Below are 17,730 nucleotides of genomic sequence, written 5' to 3' on the forward strand. Positions count from 1 at the left end.
AAAAAAACGAACTTCAATTCCTGCGGAATGGCCAGAAGAGAGAGAGAGAGAGAGAGAAAAGGTAGAAATATTTAATGAAAATTTCATTTGCTCATCTGTCTGAGCTCTTTGCCTTAAACATTTTTGTGTCTTATTTTCATTCATTTAATTGCTAAAATTGACGAGACATGCGTTTTTGCACACAAACACAGAAATGGAGGGAGAGAGAGAGAGACAGACGCCATTTGGCTCAGATTTCCAGGATGAATTTCAATTAAAAGTTTACCTAAGACACGAACAGAAGTTGCAGCTAATTAGGAGGAGCTTAGGCCACCCACATATCTCTGTCTATCTGACAAAAAGTTGCCCGATAAACTCCAATGTCCTTTGTCCTTTGTTTTTTTCTCTACTTTCTCCACATAATTGAATACACGCCGCTCCATTTGTCAGCATTGTCAATCAAAGGACAGCATAACAGGAGCTGCAGTGTAGTACACACAGAGAGAAAGAGAGAGAGAGAGAGAGTAGATGGTTAGCAACCAAGAGAAAAAGAAGAGCAACGGGACGAGAGTGGAGCTTATTAATGTAAGTGCCGCTCACTTTTTCTACTCCCTACTCCTGCTCCTTGGCTCATTTTTCCATTCGCTCCTTTGGCTAAAATCAATTACGCGTCTGTCGTCTCTGGCCAAGCAAAAAGCGAACTAAATGAAACTAGCAAATGCCAACGGCAGACTTGCATCATTATCATGGATCATTAAAATTTGCCCGTTGCCATTGCCATTGCCGTGTTGGTCCCTCTTTGCCATTGCTTGAGGATTGCAGGAGAGGAAATGCCAACGAAGCAAGCAGTAAAAGTAATGAGAAAGGAGGGAGTAGAATAGAAGAACAGAACACAAACACACACACACACACACACACACACACACACACATACACAGAAGAAACAAAATGACGGCAGAAACAGACTAAATGCAAATGAGCAACAGCAACAGCTTCAACTTAAACTAAAGCTTCATTCCACTCAACTCTCCAGATGCCTTATCTAAAAAGAAAATACACTCTAAGAAATGTATTCATTGTAAGTCAAGACATAACTTTTCAATTTCTTTTTAAGGAAATAACTTTAATTTCACATGAAATAATTGCACAATGATTTATTTCCTTTTTCTTTTTATGTCTTTTTATGTGAAGTTGCCAAGAAAACAGCGATAAACAATAAGTAAACAAAGTCAGAAAAAAAGGAGGATCAGAGTGAGTACAAAAACTTCTTAAATATAATTGCATATTTTTAGGCGGGTATTGGCGAAATTATTTATTGGAGCATTGGCTCTTAAAATTTTCCTGTTTCAAATTATTTAAGAAATGGATCTTATTTGATGAGTAATCCTCTTCAAGGATTATGTCCTTCGATACCATATTCAAATGGTTTTCTAATTGCATTTGTTTGCAGTGCACAGCAATTGCAATTCTGTTTTGTTTAGTTGAGTAAAATCCTTATTTAATTAAGAAGAAAATCTGTGTGAAGAAAAACTGTCAACGGAAATGGACATTCTGTGTGCAGGCAGCAGAGGACTTTAATGAGTGCATAGCGAATGGAACAATAATGTTGCAAACAGTTTGCCAACTTTAAATAGTGCACACTAAATCGAAAGAAAAAAAAAAAAGAACAGGAAAATAAAAAAAGAGCTCTTACTCAATATAAAAGCAAAGACGAAAGAAATCGACTCAAGACAAACTTTTCCGCACACACCATTTAAATGAAAACGCAATTTAGAGTGGGGCAAAAAAAAAACGACAATGGCTACAAAAACAACAACAACAACAACAACAACAATGACAATAATAGCAAGAAAAGCGTTAAAGCTGATTTGCATATGCCGTGTGCGACAGAAAGGAAGAGACCAAGTAAAAAGAGAGAGAGAGAGAGTGAGAAAGAGAGATGTCAGAGGAAAATGTCGTTACATTTTCCTTTTTCTTGCGTAGGAAATGGCTTGACAAATATAAACAGCAGGGCAGAAAACCGTCAGACAGACACGACCCAGGGAATTTGATTGAGGCCCTTCCCTAACCTTACACTTCCACCCACCCCTCATCCTCATACTGTGGCAATCCTCTGCTGCACATGGAGGCAAAGCGACTAAGACAGGATAGGCAGCCGAAAAGTAGGCAGCATTTAATATTTAAAGCAGTAGCCTGGAATTGGACTTGGTCCTCTTGAGCAGGGCAGGCAAGAGGGCACACAGGCAGCAGGTCTAGGGCTGTCTGTGTCTGTGTGTGTGAGTGTGTGTGTGTGTGTGGGTGGGCGGTATGTTGATGCTGATGGTGCCTCAAGTGCACGCATTTTTCTGCTTAAAAGCCTCGACTAATGCGACGTCGAAATGGAAGTCCGGGGATCTACATACATAAGTCTGTCTGGGTGCTGCGCAACAAAGCGTAACACAGTAGGTGTGTCTATGCGTTCTTTGTGTATGTGTGTGTGTATAAGAGTGTAAACTGTATATGCTTGGGTTTTTACTATGGCAAACATAGATGGCCAAGTTGCCTTTTTTTTTTGCTCTCTACTGTGCTCCGCAAACTTGACTTGCTTTGACAAAACAGAAAAGAAAAATGAGGAAACAGAAACAGATGAAAGACTGTTTGACTTGAAAACTTGACTGATTTGAAGTTTACCTTAGCCTCGTCACAGAACGAAAAAGTAGTGTATCATTCAAGTATATAAAAACTCGTCAAGTCATACGTATTCTTTAAAGATGTTTATTTACTTTTATTTACTTTTTATGATCTAATGCTTGATGGCATTAATCTATCTAGAATACTTTTCTCTTTAAGCACATTTGTTCATTTTAGTTTAATATTATTGGAGAGCCATCTAAAAGATTCTTAAGCTTTTGTTTTAATTTGCATTCTTAGCAGATTTTCTCTTGGTAAATCTCCAACAACAAAAAGCCAACACACTAATGACTCTTGGAGTTCTTTTTCAATTGCAACTGCCATGCAACGCATTTTTCTCATCAAATATAAACAGATAAGTACGTGAAAAAGAGGCAAGCGAAAAGAAAACAGGACAAAAAACAAAAATAATTAAGCTGAGCTAAACAAAAAAAAAAAAGAAAAACAAAAATTATATATATACTCTTCCTTATTCGCTTTTGCTTGCTGCTGCTCCCTTTTATACGAAATGTGTTGCTGGCAGCCTGCAACACTTCCCACTTCCTTAACAAGCCTTTGGCCAAGCTCGTCCTTTTTATTTCATGGCATTTTTGTCTGTTATTCATTTTTTTTTTTTTTTTTATTTGCGGCCTCCCCTCCCTTTCTGGTTATTTCTTTTTGTTTTTTTTTTTTTTTTTACTGTATAACTCAAAAAGCCAAAGTTATCAGCAAAAGATCAACGACAGTTCCCATGCCATGTCCATGTTTATGTCGTCGTCTTCATTCTCGTACTCGTCGTCCTCGTCCTCGCCCTCGTCCATGTCCTGGCTGCCGCAGGCTCTTTGTTTCTTTCACATTGCTAAAGTCCAAAAAGAGCTGCAGGCTGCGGGTTGGGTCCTGTCACTGCCTTTTACTTCAGTGCAGCAGCAGTACCAGCACCAGCACCAGCACATGCTGGTCTCAGTCAAAGTCTCAGTCGCAGTCGCAGTCGCAGTCGCAGCCTCAGCTTCAGTTTCTGACTGTGACAGTGGAGTGGAGTGGAATGGAATGAAGTGGAGTGGAGGTTAGGAGGGGCCTTTCTTCTTCGGCTTGTTGCTGATGATGAAGCTGATTATGCGCTGCATGCTTTGGACTTAAGCTTTTAGGCTTTGCCTCCATCAGTGCCTTGGACAATGTTGCCAGGTCCTCACAAAAGGCAACAGCAGTCAGTCTTGTTTCTTGTTTTTGTTTCATAAAATAGCAGTCGGCAGTCGGCAGTCGGCAGCAGCCAGGAGCCAGGAGCCAGAAGCCAGAAACTGCATAATCTTAGCCCTCCTGGCGTGCTATGCTGTGACGAACTGCCATGGTTATTTACCCCGCATGTTCCCTTGGAAACATCATCAACTTGCTATAGCAACGTGACATTCGAGGTCATTCACATTTCGAGGGCAGGGCATGTTGTTGAACTTGCTACAGAAATGGGGAATTTCACTACAGGAGCGGACTAATAATGGATAATGAATCTGAATTGAATCGTACTTCTTTTGTTTTTTTTTCAATTTTTATTAACAATAATTAATTTTATTTCCCCACTTTTGTTCCCATATTGTCTTTGGTCTAATGCCAGTTAAAAAATGTATACATTTCTCCAAATTATTCGTCCTTCTGATGCGTTATCGTTGTCTCCTCCATATCCTCTTTGGCCTGATCCTTATCGCCCCAACCCCAGACATTGTGACTGCCATCGCCAGTGCGTATAACCCGTCTCTTTACCATATCAGTGGACACACTCTTTAGATCATATGCCCAGCCAATTGAGGCGAAGAACTGAATGAAATATGTTGTGAAATCTCTCGAGTATTTACCCAGCTCGGCACTCTTGTAGTCCCACGGAAAGACATGATGATAATTGTGATAGCCCTCACCGAAACGCAGCCAAACCAGAAAATGTTCATCCGTTGGACTAATTGTCTTATCATAGGGCCGCTTGCCATACATATGAGCCGAACTATTGACCAACCAAATCAAATTCAGGGTCAAGCACCAACGGAACAACGTTGGCACATGCCAGGCATTGTTGAAGGACTCATTCCAGCAGTACATCGGTATCGCAGTGGTCAGCAGAAAACAACAAATGGGCATTAGGATCATGTAGTATTTCTTTTGGAACATTATCAACGGATCATTGCGCAAATCGGACAGATCGATGCCCTTGCCTTTGGCAATCACATCCGGATGCTTTTTGCAGCACAACCAACCGATGTGAGAGAAGAACCAACCGCGTTGCGAATTGTAGGGATCGGCGTCGGTTTCCGAATACTTGTGATGAACACGATGATCGCGTGCCCAAATATAGACAGCATCCTGAAAGGCCATTGTATTGAGGAACAAAAGTATCAGTTGAAGCGGCAAATTTGCCTTAAATGTCCGATGTGTCCACAATCGATGGGCTCCACCAGAGATTCCCAGGGCCGAGAATAATATGGCAAAGAGGGTAAACACAGACGTTTGCCATTTGACGGCGGTGAATAGAAGCCAAATGCCATATGTGGATGCCACATAAAGATAGGCAAATGCAATTATATTGAACCAGACCAATTCAATTTTACGTTTCTCTGCGTGCTTCAGATGCTTTATATCCTTGGCCAAGCCGCCATCGATGGTCTCAGCATCCGCCTCAAAGAGCACACCCGTTGTACACATATCCGGTTGTGAGATTTTCTGTTCTTCGGCATTCGGTGGCATTATCACACTCTGATCACTGAGATTAAAAAAAAAAAAATAGGATAGAGACTGAGACACACACGTCCGCACCTCAGGAAACTTGAACGTAAATTGTCACTGATCAATGTCTCAGATCACATTTATATTGACAATATATATATATATATATATGTATTTGCAATATTCTTAACGTTTAAGGTCTATAAAACATTAGAGTGTATCAGATGTGGACACTTCTCTCTCTCTCTTTCTCTCTCTCTCGATCTGATCGATGTATGTATTTGCATATATCAAGTCTGATGTCTATAAAACGTAATCAGAAATTAGTTTTAGGCTCTCTCAATCTGTCTACGTAACGCTAACTTGAATTGAATTAAATTTGTGGAGAGAAAAGCTTGAGCCTCTCCGGAAAACATTTCAATTAATTAATTCATTGCACATTAAACCATTTTTATAAAGGTGTGTCTCATGCGTACATATATAATTTGCTGACCTAGACTATTCCATAACAAGAGTTTTGCCTCACTGTATACAGTGAAACCTCTCGTGGCGGTCTTTCTAAGTTATTTGCTATAATAACATAATATATATCAAAATTTATTTCATGAAGTTGAAGGTTAAAAAACTAACCCGAAAAAAAAGATATCCATTTGGGCGAATCTTTCACTGTATATAAACTTTAAAGCACCCAAAAAACTATATGTACATATATTGAAACACTATCAAAAACCACAATTTCGATAAATATTTCAACTTGATAGATTCCAGATACAAATATTCGTGGTATTAAATAATAAAAAATTGTCACGTCTGAAAATTTCGTGATCGGCGTCATTTATGAGGTAAATACGTAAATTCGATATGCGGAACACTAAAATCTATCTACATATACATACATCAAATTTATTGCATATTTTATTTAGGTATGCCTAAAAACGAAGACCATGAAGGCCATTGTTAGAATTTGCAGTAAATTCAATTGCAAATCCCTTTTGCAATAGGAAAATTCAAATTAAAGCAATGTGGAAAATGTCAAAGCAAGTTAATGGCTGACTTGGGGTTTGATTTGCCAAATTAAAATTTTCCAAGTATACCAACTAATATATGTACTTTCTTCAACTAGAGACGGTCCTGTGTCCTTTTCGGTTACAAACTTGGCCCATAGCTGAAAGCTACGTGTAGAGAACAAATTTGTTACGCCCGGCTAGTCAAGAAACGAACAAACGAACGAAGCTCTCTAGTCACACATTTACACAACACACTTCCATTTGGTGGCCTCCACTCGAAACGAGTTTCGCAGGATACTCAGTAAGGAACGCCAGGAGCAGTTTTTGCACTCCACGAAACATATTTGGTTGCTAAATGCCATGACACATTAGACAATGAGGATCTCTAATTATGTCTCGAAAACTGCAATTAACATTTGATCCTAGCCTGCCATTGCTCTCTCTCTCTCTCCTTCTCTTTCTTCATGTCTGTCTGTGTATGTGTGTGTGTGTGTGTGTGTGTGTGTGTGTGTGTTTAGCTCCTTTTGTGCCTTGAAGTGTCAAGCCACGCCAGCGGCAGAAAGTTTTATAAAATACTTCACGTCTCCCCCCTATTCATTGTGGACCCATTCTAGATTCTCCAACCATACACCATCCGCCTTGGCATGCAAACTTTTGCCATTGTCGATGTTGTCGACTTTGCCTGGCTTTTGGTTCTGTTGCTGCTGCTGCTGCTGCTGCTGCTGCTGTTGTTGACTTCATTTCTTTGAGCAGCAAAAGCGATGGCAGCAGCACAACACAAACAAAAGTGAAACGTGTGCTTTTCAATAATTCAGTTTTATGGCACAAACTCGAATCCAACTCAAGCTCCTCTGTCTCTCTCTCTCTCTCTCGTCTCCTACCATTGCTCGCCTTCTCTATTCCCCTCTCCTTTTTAGATGTTGATGTCGCTCATTAACAGCAAATGGCAACAGCAACAGCAACAACTACAACAACAACAACATTCAACTTGCGTATGCGTTAATTGAAATGCTTTTTTACTTTTTGCCATTTGCAATTTGTTTTTTTACTGGTTTAAAGCAAGTGGAAACAGGAAAGGATATTCCCAACGTAAGTTTCAATATCTTTGACAACACGGCGTATACGTAACAATTTCTCATCAAAAACAAAATGCTCATCTTCCGCACGATGTAATTCAGCTTGTTCCATGAGAGCTTTGAAATTTTGTATTTCAAATTTGATTATTTTGCTTTACATATTTTCAAATTAGAAACTTACACTTGGAAAAAAACGGAAATTTAAATAAAAAGCACAGATATTTTATTAAAAACAAAATCCAAATGAAAAGTTAGAATTGATTTTCAAAAATTGTTGTCGTTGTTTGTATGGAAATGGAATCAAAAAGCTTGTTCAGTTTTTCCAATCCTTAGTATATAAATAACTTAATTTCTATTTTGTGAAAGGGTTTTTGGGGGAAGGGAGGAAACCAATTCAATCAATTGAAGGTGACAAAACCAATAACAAAGAAATTCTCATAGAGCTCGTTTTTTCACAAAGCTCTTTTGAAATATTTGGTTACTCACCTTGTATGACATACAGGATCAGGACAGCCTTAAAAAGGCTGTAAAAATCCATTTTTTATGAGCACTAATGCTTTCCATTACATTTTTTATGTGTGGATTTTAAATGCCGAATTTCGCGCGGTTTTTGTTTTTATTATTTTCGTTGACTTTTTGGTTTTTTTTTTTTTGTTTTTTTCTTTGTTCGTTGTTGTTGGTTCTTGTTTTTCTTGTTTTTGTATTTTTACTTTTTGTTTGTCTGTCGATTTAGCTTATTCAATTTCTACTTCGCTGATTGAAGTTGTTAATGTTAATGTATCTCTTTTTTCTATTTTTTCTTTTTGGGTTTTTTAATTTTCCTCCTTCTTTGTGTTTGTTGTGTTTTTTATTTGCATCTATTTAATTTTACGTATTAAACGCAACGAGGAATTTATTAGAATTTTAAATGCCGCCGGAGATTTAAATGCTCATTGTATATATTTATGCTGAAATTGAAAAGAAAAATCAATATTATTTACGTGTATATATCTCTTCGACATAGGATAATGAAATATCGGCTAATTGCCGATTTTAGCCCGTATCTTTCAGTGTTTCATTGTTGTTGTATTGTTTTTTGCTTTTCTTTTTGTTTTGTTCTTTTTTTTTTTGACTTGCTTTTGATTTCACTTGACGACAGTCAGTCAACTGCGATTCGCATGTCAGCGGGGATATTAATCATGTCAAGTCCACGCTACAAAACACACACACACACACACACACACACACACACACACACACACACACACACACATAGACACACATACACATACATACACAACACACTAACACGAAACCTCCAAACCACTTCGGCACTCTGGCATCTTATGCAAAGGGGAAACTCAACTGGCAACTACAACACTTGAAGAAAAATCTTGGAATCTAAACGACAATAAGAAAGTGCCAGAAGATTTCTAAGATGTTTTAGTAACCCAAAAGAAATTGTAAACTTTTGTAGTTTAGAAAAATTATGAAACATTATGAAAGAAATCGATATTCATTTCAAAACTTATCAATTTGTTTTTTATAGAAGAAAAAGTAAAGATCATGATATACCTGTAGCTCAATATTAAATCTATTGTTGGCTTAGTGACCAGTAATATAGCTGCAGATGATCTTTGACAACCTTTTTGTGCAGTGTATAAATCTTTACCCCTCTTATGGTGCTGCAGTTGCGATATATTTTCCTTTTTCTTTTTCCTGGTTTGACTTTTGCGCCCCTTTGAGCGCATTTTTATGCGAAAAAAAAGCGAAGAAGGAGAAAAAATGAAATAGAAAAGCCAGAAGAAGAAAAATTATGCATCAGCGCGAAATTGGAGCGCCATAAGTTGCCAACTGAAGTGCTGACATCCTCATCTTCAGCTGAAGCTAAAGTTTTTGCGCCCCTAAGTATCTGACGGATGCAAAATATGACAAAAATATGCTAAAACACGTATGGGTGAGTGTGTGGCAAGAGAGTGTATAAGTATGTGTGTGTGTGTGTGTGTGTGTGTGTGTGGGTGTGTGTGTCAGGACTCTTATAGTCATTGTATTGGCTGCTTGACATTACATTAACTTTCCCCGTGACTAGCTCCAAACGGCAACAATTCCCCAAGGTGCGGTGGTAAAACTAAAATGAAAATGCGATATTTGCCGAAACTTGAAACTATGCAAAAGGGACAGATGAAAAGCACAAAACCGAAACAAACAAACACAGCAAACAGAAGAAAAAAAAAGAAAAAAAAAGAACTGACAAAAACGACAACATATAAAACTGTCAATAACGATAAAGTAAAAGTCAAAAAGGGACTGCAGAAGGGAATAACACAAACGGCAAAAAAAAAATACCGACAACAGCAACAAAATGTCGCTTAAGCAACATGGAAATTATGCCCAGTGCGAATATCATCAGGAAACTTACAGGCATGGAAAATATGGCAAGAAAAAAAACAAAAAAAAAAAAATGAAGAGGATGGAGCCTGATGGGGCAACTGAAATGCTTCGTTTATTTTCTCCTACATACTTTTTATATTCTTCTTTTTCTTGTGTTGCTTTCTTCTTTTTTGCTCTTCTTGGTGTGTAAAAAATCATGACTTGGCAATTATGCGGCAAATGTGCGCACTGGGCATGACCAACAGCAGCAGCAGCAGCAGCAGCAAAATCACTACCAACAGGAGCGGTAAACGGCAACGGCAGCAAAGTAAAGGAGACAAAGCATAAATATTACGCATACGCCGCATTGCACTGCCAACGTTTGCTAAATTGCTGGCAATTAGTTTAAAGTGCGACAGCATAAAAAAATATCAAAATTGCAAGCCTAAGCAGCTTTTAACAATGCAATTTTTGTATTTTTCAAAACTGAGCTTAAAACATAACACAAAGTACTGGGCGTGGACTAAGTATAATGGAAAACTCCAACAAGGCATGCCGAAAAGTGTATGCCCTTTGAATATGGTGAACTGGGCATATTTACTAGCTAGATGTTTCAACTTGTATATAGAACGGAATGAATAGTTCAAAGAAAGAACTCCGCAAAGCACTTGATGCTCAAAGACATGCTCCATGAAATGCCAGAAGATGGACAAATGCAATTTGCCATCCGCTTGGTAAGCGGGTTTCAGTTACGTCTCATGCCTTATGCTTTCCTTTGGTTGGTTATCATTTGTCTTGGACTTGAACGCGCTCTCGCACTGGTACCCTTTACGGCTTAAACACTTCAAGTCAAGTTCGATTTATTTATATTACACTTAACGCTGTCTGTGACAATTTTCAGTCGGCTATTCTAGCCAAAGGTTGCCTCTAAGGCACTAGACAAACACATTGCCAGAGCCAGTCTGTCTCTCTGTCTGCCAGTCTGCTAGTCATCCAGTGAGCCAGTCAACCAGATGGGTTGTACATGTAGTAAGACAAATGCAATTTATAGACTTCAACACTTGGTTGGCCCCCGTCGGCTTGGGCTCTCTCGGCTCTAAGCTTGGACATGGACATCGACTGGCTCAAGTTTGCCGCCGTTAGCTGCCAACGTCTGCCAAATGCGTGATTTATTTTAATAGATAATCATTACGCCATCGATTTCTATCATGTCTATAGCTCAAGTGGGGGGTGGGTGTGGTGAAGAATGGGGGGGAGGCAACAGTTTGAATCTGTTTCGCTTGTTGCATGCGATCCGAGTTCATTTTACTTCTCTTTTCTCCCCATATTCTGTTTTCCTACGGTTTCTGCCACCTCGTCGTGATACGTGAGGCAATAAATCAAACAAAAAAAAAAAAACAAAAAAAATAACGTAAAAGGAAAGAAAATGGCTTTTAGTTTATTGTTTTCCGTGAGCAAATAGAAAATCTATGTTTGGATATATATCCAAGATAAATGATATACTTTAGCTGCTTTGGCAGCAGAATGAACCAGCAACTTATGAATAGTTATTAACCCGATTACGACCAACAGATAGCAAAGATAAGAACAGAGGGCAATTAATTGAACACTCACACAAAAAGGTTAATTCAGAATGCTTAAGCTAAGCCGTCTTACTTGTAACTACTAAGGGGATTCTCTAATATTAATATCTTCCAATTCGTTCCATGGGCCATTTAGATCATATAAAGACTAATTCTTAAAGTTCAACCCGTGGACCGTGCCTATTTCTTTGCATTCAGCCAACTGGGCATAGTTCACGGTTCATTCACATGGATGCAGAGAGCCGTCGCCGTATTTAAATTGTGCCATTATGCACTCGAGAGTCGGGGATGCCAAACCCCTGACTGAGGCTCAGGCCCAGGCTCCTTCTCTATCTCTTTCCCGCTCCCTCTGTTTCTTTCGTTCTCTCCTTCTCACTAATGACTTTTTATGGCGCCTCTGGTGGAAAAAAAATCAATAGAATGCAAAAGAGAACCAGCAGTACTGCATGGGAATCTCGGCATGAAAACAAAGGATTGGGTTTGTGGTAGAGATGATGGCGGCTGACAGAGAATTGTGATAGCTAACCGGCTCGCTGGCTGGCGGCTTGTCGTCTGTAGCTGTTGCATTGTAACACACTGGCCGACCGGCTAGCCGCAAACAAATGCTAAATGCAAACGAGACAAAACAGGCAAAAAAGGCAACAAAAAACAAACACCAGAAAAGAAAATCAATAAAACAAAAGCATAAAGTACCAAACAAACAGAACAGAACAGAAAATGCATAACAAACTGTGAAATGAAAAGCCAAAGAAATTATATAAAACAGAAAACAAAAAAACAACAACGAATATTAAAATCAACCAGCCGAATTCTATATATTCTTAAACCTTAAACTTTTAATGATAATCCAATCTGAGCAACATATATTTTAAATTAACTTATTACCAGAAAACACAAAAAATTGCATAAACTTATCTACCACGAAGGTGATTGAAGAAAAATATAGCATACATTTTGGGGCCAAATCAAGTGACCAATATTATAATGCCTTTTTCGCAAGAGTAAAAGTAGAGGCGGAGAAGTATAAAGATATAGAATGGGATGGCAAGATGATTGCTTGCTCTGGCTCTGAAGTGCACATAAAAATCATTTAAAAACACTAAGAACAGGAGCCAGAGCAACAGCCACAGCTACAGCACCACCAACTGGGCCCAAGGTAAGACCAGGTCCAGGACCAGACTGTGATTCACTGCACAAAAAAGAATTGAGTTCACCATGGCCTAAGAATGTGTGTGTGTGTGTGTGTGTGGGGGTGGGGGAAATGAGTATAGTGGCCTGGATGGGCAGAGGTTGTGCACACAAAATGGGTCTAAAGTCATAAACTTTTTCCACATAGCAGCAGCTGATGCCAACACGTTAGTTGTTGTTGTTGTTGTTGTTGTTGTTGTTGCTGCTGTGTTGTTGCTCTTGTTACTCCCTGTTCAGTGATTTTTCCTTGCCTTTTACTATGGTAGCCACGCTTTGCTAGTCTTTTGTTTCTTTATGACTAACGAGCAAAATATTGGGTTAAGTAAAATAGTCTAGAAAACATAAGAAACAAAAAAAAAAAACAAAAATTGAATGAAAAAATAAAAGAAAAGCCGTCTAAAATATATTGCATATTTATGTAAATTCAGTTGAGGTTATTGCCGAAATTACAGTCTGAAGAGTGACTGCGGTGAAAAGTGTGCCAAAATAATGACTGTCTGCAGGAAATATGATGAAATAGTCTAAGGCAAATATGCAAATATTTTGTTTATAGATTTCTGAATAAACTGTGCAAAGAGCTTGTCATTGTCAAAGGAATTTATATTGAATTTGAACATCAATTGAAATTTCTCTGAATAACGATTTCTCAATTTTGACTTCATGAGATTAAAACCTTCTTACAATTATGTCTTCCGAGTTGACCCTAAAGAAAAGCCGTCGGCATGTTTTCCTTTTAGTTTTTTGGCTGGATAAATCAAATGGTCCTTAGGATTATATTAAAACAGAGAAACGATTAACTCTTATAACTATAGTTACGCTCAATTAAGTTAAAACGCGTTTGCTTAGAGAGGTCTGGGCCATGTCAATCATATGCCCATCCAAAAAGGCAAACAATCATCTCAAACTTTTTTGTTTTAATCTCCATTAAATGCTGCCACTGTTTTTAGACCCAATCGCATCATCCTGCCATCTTCTATATATACGCGGCAAACACATCAATCACGCGGCATCGACCCTGCTAAGAATAATTTTCAAAATGTGCCAACCCGCGTTTTAAATGTCACACGCCAATCAAAAGAGGCAAGAATAACAACAATAACAACAATAACAACAACCAAACAAGAAATAATATAGAAACAAAAATGCTTGCCAGCATAAATAAACATAAGCCAACATAAGTTGGGCAGGTTCAGGTTATCCAGATCTCGTCAGTGGGGGGCATAAATAAAATATAAGCCAAGTCCTAAAAAGAAATTGCAAGCGTCTTTAGCATGTGTGTTTGTGTGTGTGTGTGTTTTGTGTGTGTGGACCAAAGGCAGGGAAAGTGATTTCTTAATTTCCCACAGAGAAACTTTAATGCCACATCTTGTGGCACCCCTTTTCTTTGTTTCTCGCTTTCTATGCCTTCTTCCACCTTCTTATTCTCTGGGTTAAATGTTCCTGCTACGTGACTTTTGTGAAAAATGATGGATTTGTTTCGTGGATGGGTTTGGAGGAGGAAGCAAACAAAAAGTGAAACTTTAAGTTTGTTTCGTTTTGCCGTTTGGTTTGTATTTTTATGTTTGTTTCCCTGTTGTCCCTGTTAAGGGCAAATTGCGCATACGCAGCGTAAAACAATTCACCAAAAGCAAAAATTGCGTATACGCACTGCGGGCAGCTGTTGCAGCAGCGGCAGCATCAATTGTAGTAACTGGCCAGTAAATAGCTGAACAGGAAAAGTACATAAGCCTATAGAGAAAGATACAGAGAGAAGGAGTGTGTGTGTGTGAGAGAGAGAGTGAGAGTGGGAGTGAGACAAAGATAGATTGAAAGATACGAACGAGTGATAGAGACAAGAGAAAGAGCAATGCGAGCGAGCGAGAAAGAGAAAGGAAGAGAACGACAATGACCGAAAATTTAAATCAACCAAAAAACCGGCAACTGCAGGCTACTATTACTACAACTACTACGCACATGGAGCGGCCATTTTGAATGTGTATGTGAATGTGAGTATGTGTGCGTGAGTGTGTGTGTATGGTGTGTTTGTATCGGTCACTTCCGCTGTAAAACGCATGAAATACGAGCGAATTTTTACTACACATCAGCAACAGAAAGCATAAACTAATGCGACATTCCCACAACCAGTTGGCCGACGCTTCGCATCTGCACATCTCTGCATCTCCACCTCCCCCCCATCTACACCCTGATGGCCATCGTTTTTGAATGTGTGTATGCGGCAATCGATAAATTTTGTGTGTGCAGCAGCATCAACAACACGACAACAACACCACCAACAACAACAACAACAACAACAGAAACAACAGTTGCACTAAAAGCTATATATAGTTGGGCATGTGTTGTATATGCCGGCACAGACACGGAATTTATAGTCTACTCCTCGTTTTCCCCATTCTACTCTCCCTCCCTCTTACCTTACTTCTTTGCTACAGCCAAAAATAGTTAGTTGCACGAGGTTTGCAGTTTCGTTCATAAAATCAATAGGTCCAGCCAGTTTATGTCGTTCATTCTCTCCTATCTCTATCTTTCCCTTTCTCACTCATTCTCTCTTTCTCCCTTCTCCCTCTCTCTCGCATTTTTCTTGTGAATAAAAGACCGGCCGGTCTTTATTTTATGTGAACGATTTCATATTCCAAGCACAAAACAGAAATAAAACACAAATGCCATACAAAGAAAATGTCAAACAATTAGGCAGCAATTAGGCAAAAGGGTGACTATGGACTATAGAGGTGGAGCAGCAGCAGCAGAAGGACGAAGAGACGGCGGAGGAGGAGTAGCTAAAAATGTAACAAGAAGGATAAAATCCTGACGAGCACAAAGCCAAGCATTGCTAAACGTGTCTTCAGGTTTGTCACAGCAAAAACAGAAAGAAAAAAAAGTAAACCAAAACCAAAAGGGGGAATTGTGCCTTCAAGGAAGCCACTTAAGCAGTGCCAGCTGCCTGACAGGAAACAAGTGTGCGTGCGTGTGTTTGTGAGTGTGTGTGTGTGTGCATATGCGTTATTGATGAGGCTAGGTGTGAGTTGGCTTGCTGGTGGTGGTGCTTACCACATAAGCTTCTATGCATATTAGGTTTCAGCAACAAGAACAGGGAAAGACTATTGCCATAATTCCATATAAAATGTTCGTCCAACATACAATATTAGCAATCATCATTAAAATTCTATGACTTTCATTCATTTCAATTTAATAGGATTGCAAGAATTTCACTTAAATCTTCAACTTTTGTGTGAAATCAACAGACATTAAGGACTTTGAGGAACAAAAAATTAATACATCATATTCAATTACTTACAACCCACTCACTAAATCATATTCCCGTCGCTTTCTTTGTGGCATTCACTTAAAAAAAAAAATCCAATTTTATTCTTAAGTGAAATTTGTTTAATATTCAAATCAAATTTGCTTCTACTTTGCACTTATTTCACCTTAAGTACACCATCAACAAGAACCAAACAAAAAAAAAAAAGACGAAAAAAAACAACGAAATTTCCATTCAAAAAACACTTTTCCACGTTGCCATACTTATATGCATGTTTGTTGTAGTAGTTCATGTAGTGAGGACGACAAAAAAAAAAGAAGAAAACGTTAAGTTTTTGCTGCCTCGATTTTAGCACGTTGTTGCAATTCAATTTATTTTCAATTTGCAAGCATGCAATAAGAGGGCGGTACGAGGTGCAGGCGGGGGCGGGGAGGGGGAGGGGGAAAGCGAGTAAGGTAGGATGTAAGGTAAACTAGAAAGCCAAACGGAGGAGCACCTTTCATTAGGACACAACTTTATCAGTGAAAATTTTAGCGTTGCATACTTGGCGGCGCGTTGTCTTGATGGCAACGGAAGCCGGTAAGAGTTCGAGCTGATGTTATTGTTGTTGTGTTTTTACACTGCAATTTCCATGGCATATACAACCATACCACCATACACACACACACAGACACACACCATGCACACCTTTGAATATATGAATGTATATATAAATTTAATATATATGTAACTCTGTTATTTACACGGCACGCACGTTTGCCGCTTCACTAGTAGTTGTTGCACTTTACCTGCCTTTTGCATGCTCTTTCGTACACAATTCTCAATTGCAATTGACGGTAACGGTAACTGCGATAACTGCGGCGGCGCGCTCTCTTCTTGCTTGCTTGCTGTACACTGTACTGCAATTGTTGATAACGGTGTCTCTAATTCTCCATCGCACTCCTTTCAATTCTCTCTCTCGCTTTCTGTCCTTCTCTCTCACTCAATCACACACAAACTCAATCTTGCTAGCTCGCTTGCTCTCTCTCTCTCTCTCTCTTTCTCCCTCTCAGTGTGTGTGTGTGTGTGTGTGTCTGGCACACTCCACACTTACAAATTGAACCGTTATACTTGTCGCTGTATTCAGGGCAAAAAAAAAAAAATAGGAGCAGACAAGAACCGTACAGGAGCAACGTCGAACAGCAACTGAATTCACGTTGAGCTGGGCAACGCATTTTCTAGATGGCTATATGGATGCCAGGTTTAGGTTGCCATAGTCGCGTCGGTGGATGCTGTGTACAACTGCGCAGAATCCGAACGACAATGGTTAAGCAGCGGGATGGAGCGGGTGCAGCACAACATGAAACGTAGTAAAATTCGTAGTAATTGGATGCTATTTGGAGTTTCATTCATTCATGGCATAGCCATTTGACTGCCCGCCCAATTGAACTGATCAATGTACCTGCAATGTGAATGCTGGCAATGCTGTTCACCTTATTGTCGTTACATAAATACAAAGAAAGGCATACCTACATATGTATGTATGTACATAGGTACCCTCCAGTACCAAATGTCCCCGGTCGACAATGTCGCCGCATCATCGACTATACCGACGTCGGCAGAATTAAACCATCCGCGGACATACCGTCGACTTTGTCGCTCAGTTGTCCCGATTGTCCTTATTGCTAGGCCATCTAATGTTAAATGTCGCCGCAACTCAAATGAGCGTATCGCCGCTATGTCCCCCAAGACAGCGGACATGTCCCCGCAAACTCGACGGAGAGTCTCCGCAGACGCGTACTGCAGGGATGTATGTAAGTTGTATGCAGTTCCCATAAATCATTGTAAGGAAAGTCAAAAGGTAGCTTTGACTATCGTCTCAAGACGATCCAAACAGTGATAAGTACCAAATTGGGAGGCAGCGTTTCCCGTTGTTAACCTGAAAATAAATCGAATCA

At 39.3% G+C, this 17,730-nt stretch overlaps 2 protein-coding genes across 4 annotated transcripts in view; both read right to left on the bottom strand.

The window, feature by feature from the left end:
• The window catches only part of LOC6639426 (Down syndrome cell adhesion molecule-like protein Dscam2), a 41,377-nt gene extending 33,336 nt beyond the window's left edge, over positions 1-8,041 (bottom strand). For all 3 annotated transcript variants that reach the window (XM_023180313.2, XM_002061754.4, XM_047012033.1), the window contains exon 1: positions 7,901-8,041. In XM_023180313.2, coding sequence (XP_023036081.1) covers positions 7,901-7,952 — 52 coding nt within the window. In that variant the 5' untranslated portion in view covers positions 7,953-8,041. The remainder of the gene's footprint in view (positions 1-7,900) is intronic.
• On the bottom strand, positions 4,167-5,407 carry LOC6639424 (acyl-CoA Delta-9 desaturase). The gene has a single exon (XM_002061752.4). It carries the CDS (start codon positions 5,350-5,352, stop codon positions 4,261-4,263), a length of 1,092 nt encoding a protein of 363 aa, XP_002061788.1. The 5' UTR covers positions 5,353-5,407; the 3' UTR covers positions 4,167-4,260.
• Positions 8,042-17,730: the final 9,689 nt, after the last annotated feature.

Source organism: Drosophila willistoni (assembly GCF_018902025.1).
Source record: "Drosophila willistoni isolate 14030-0811.24 chromosome XR unlocalized genomic scaffold, UCI_dwil_1.1 Seg144, whole genome shotgun sequence".
In the NCBI taxonomy this organism is placed as follows: domain Eukaryota; kingdom Metazoa; phylum Arthropoda; class Insecta; order Diptera; family Drosophilidae; genus Drosophila; species Drosophila willistoni.

Coding starts and splice junctions, on each gene's coding strand:
- LOC6639424 (XM_002061752.4), bottom strand. CDS start 5,352: ATGCCACCGAATGCCGAAGAACAGAAAATCTCACAACCGGATATGTGT.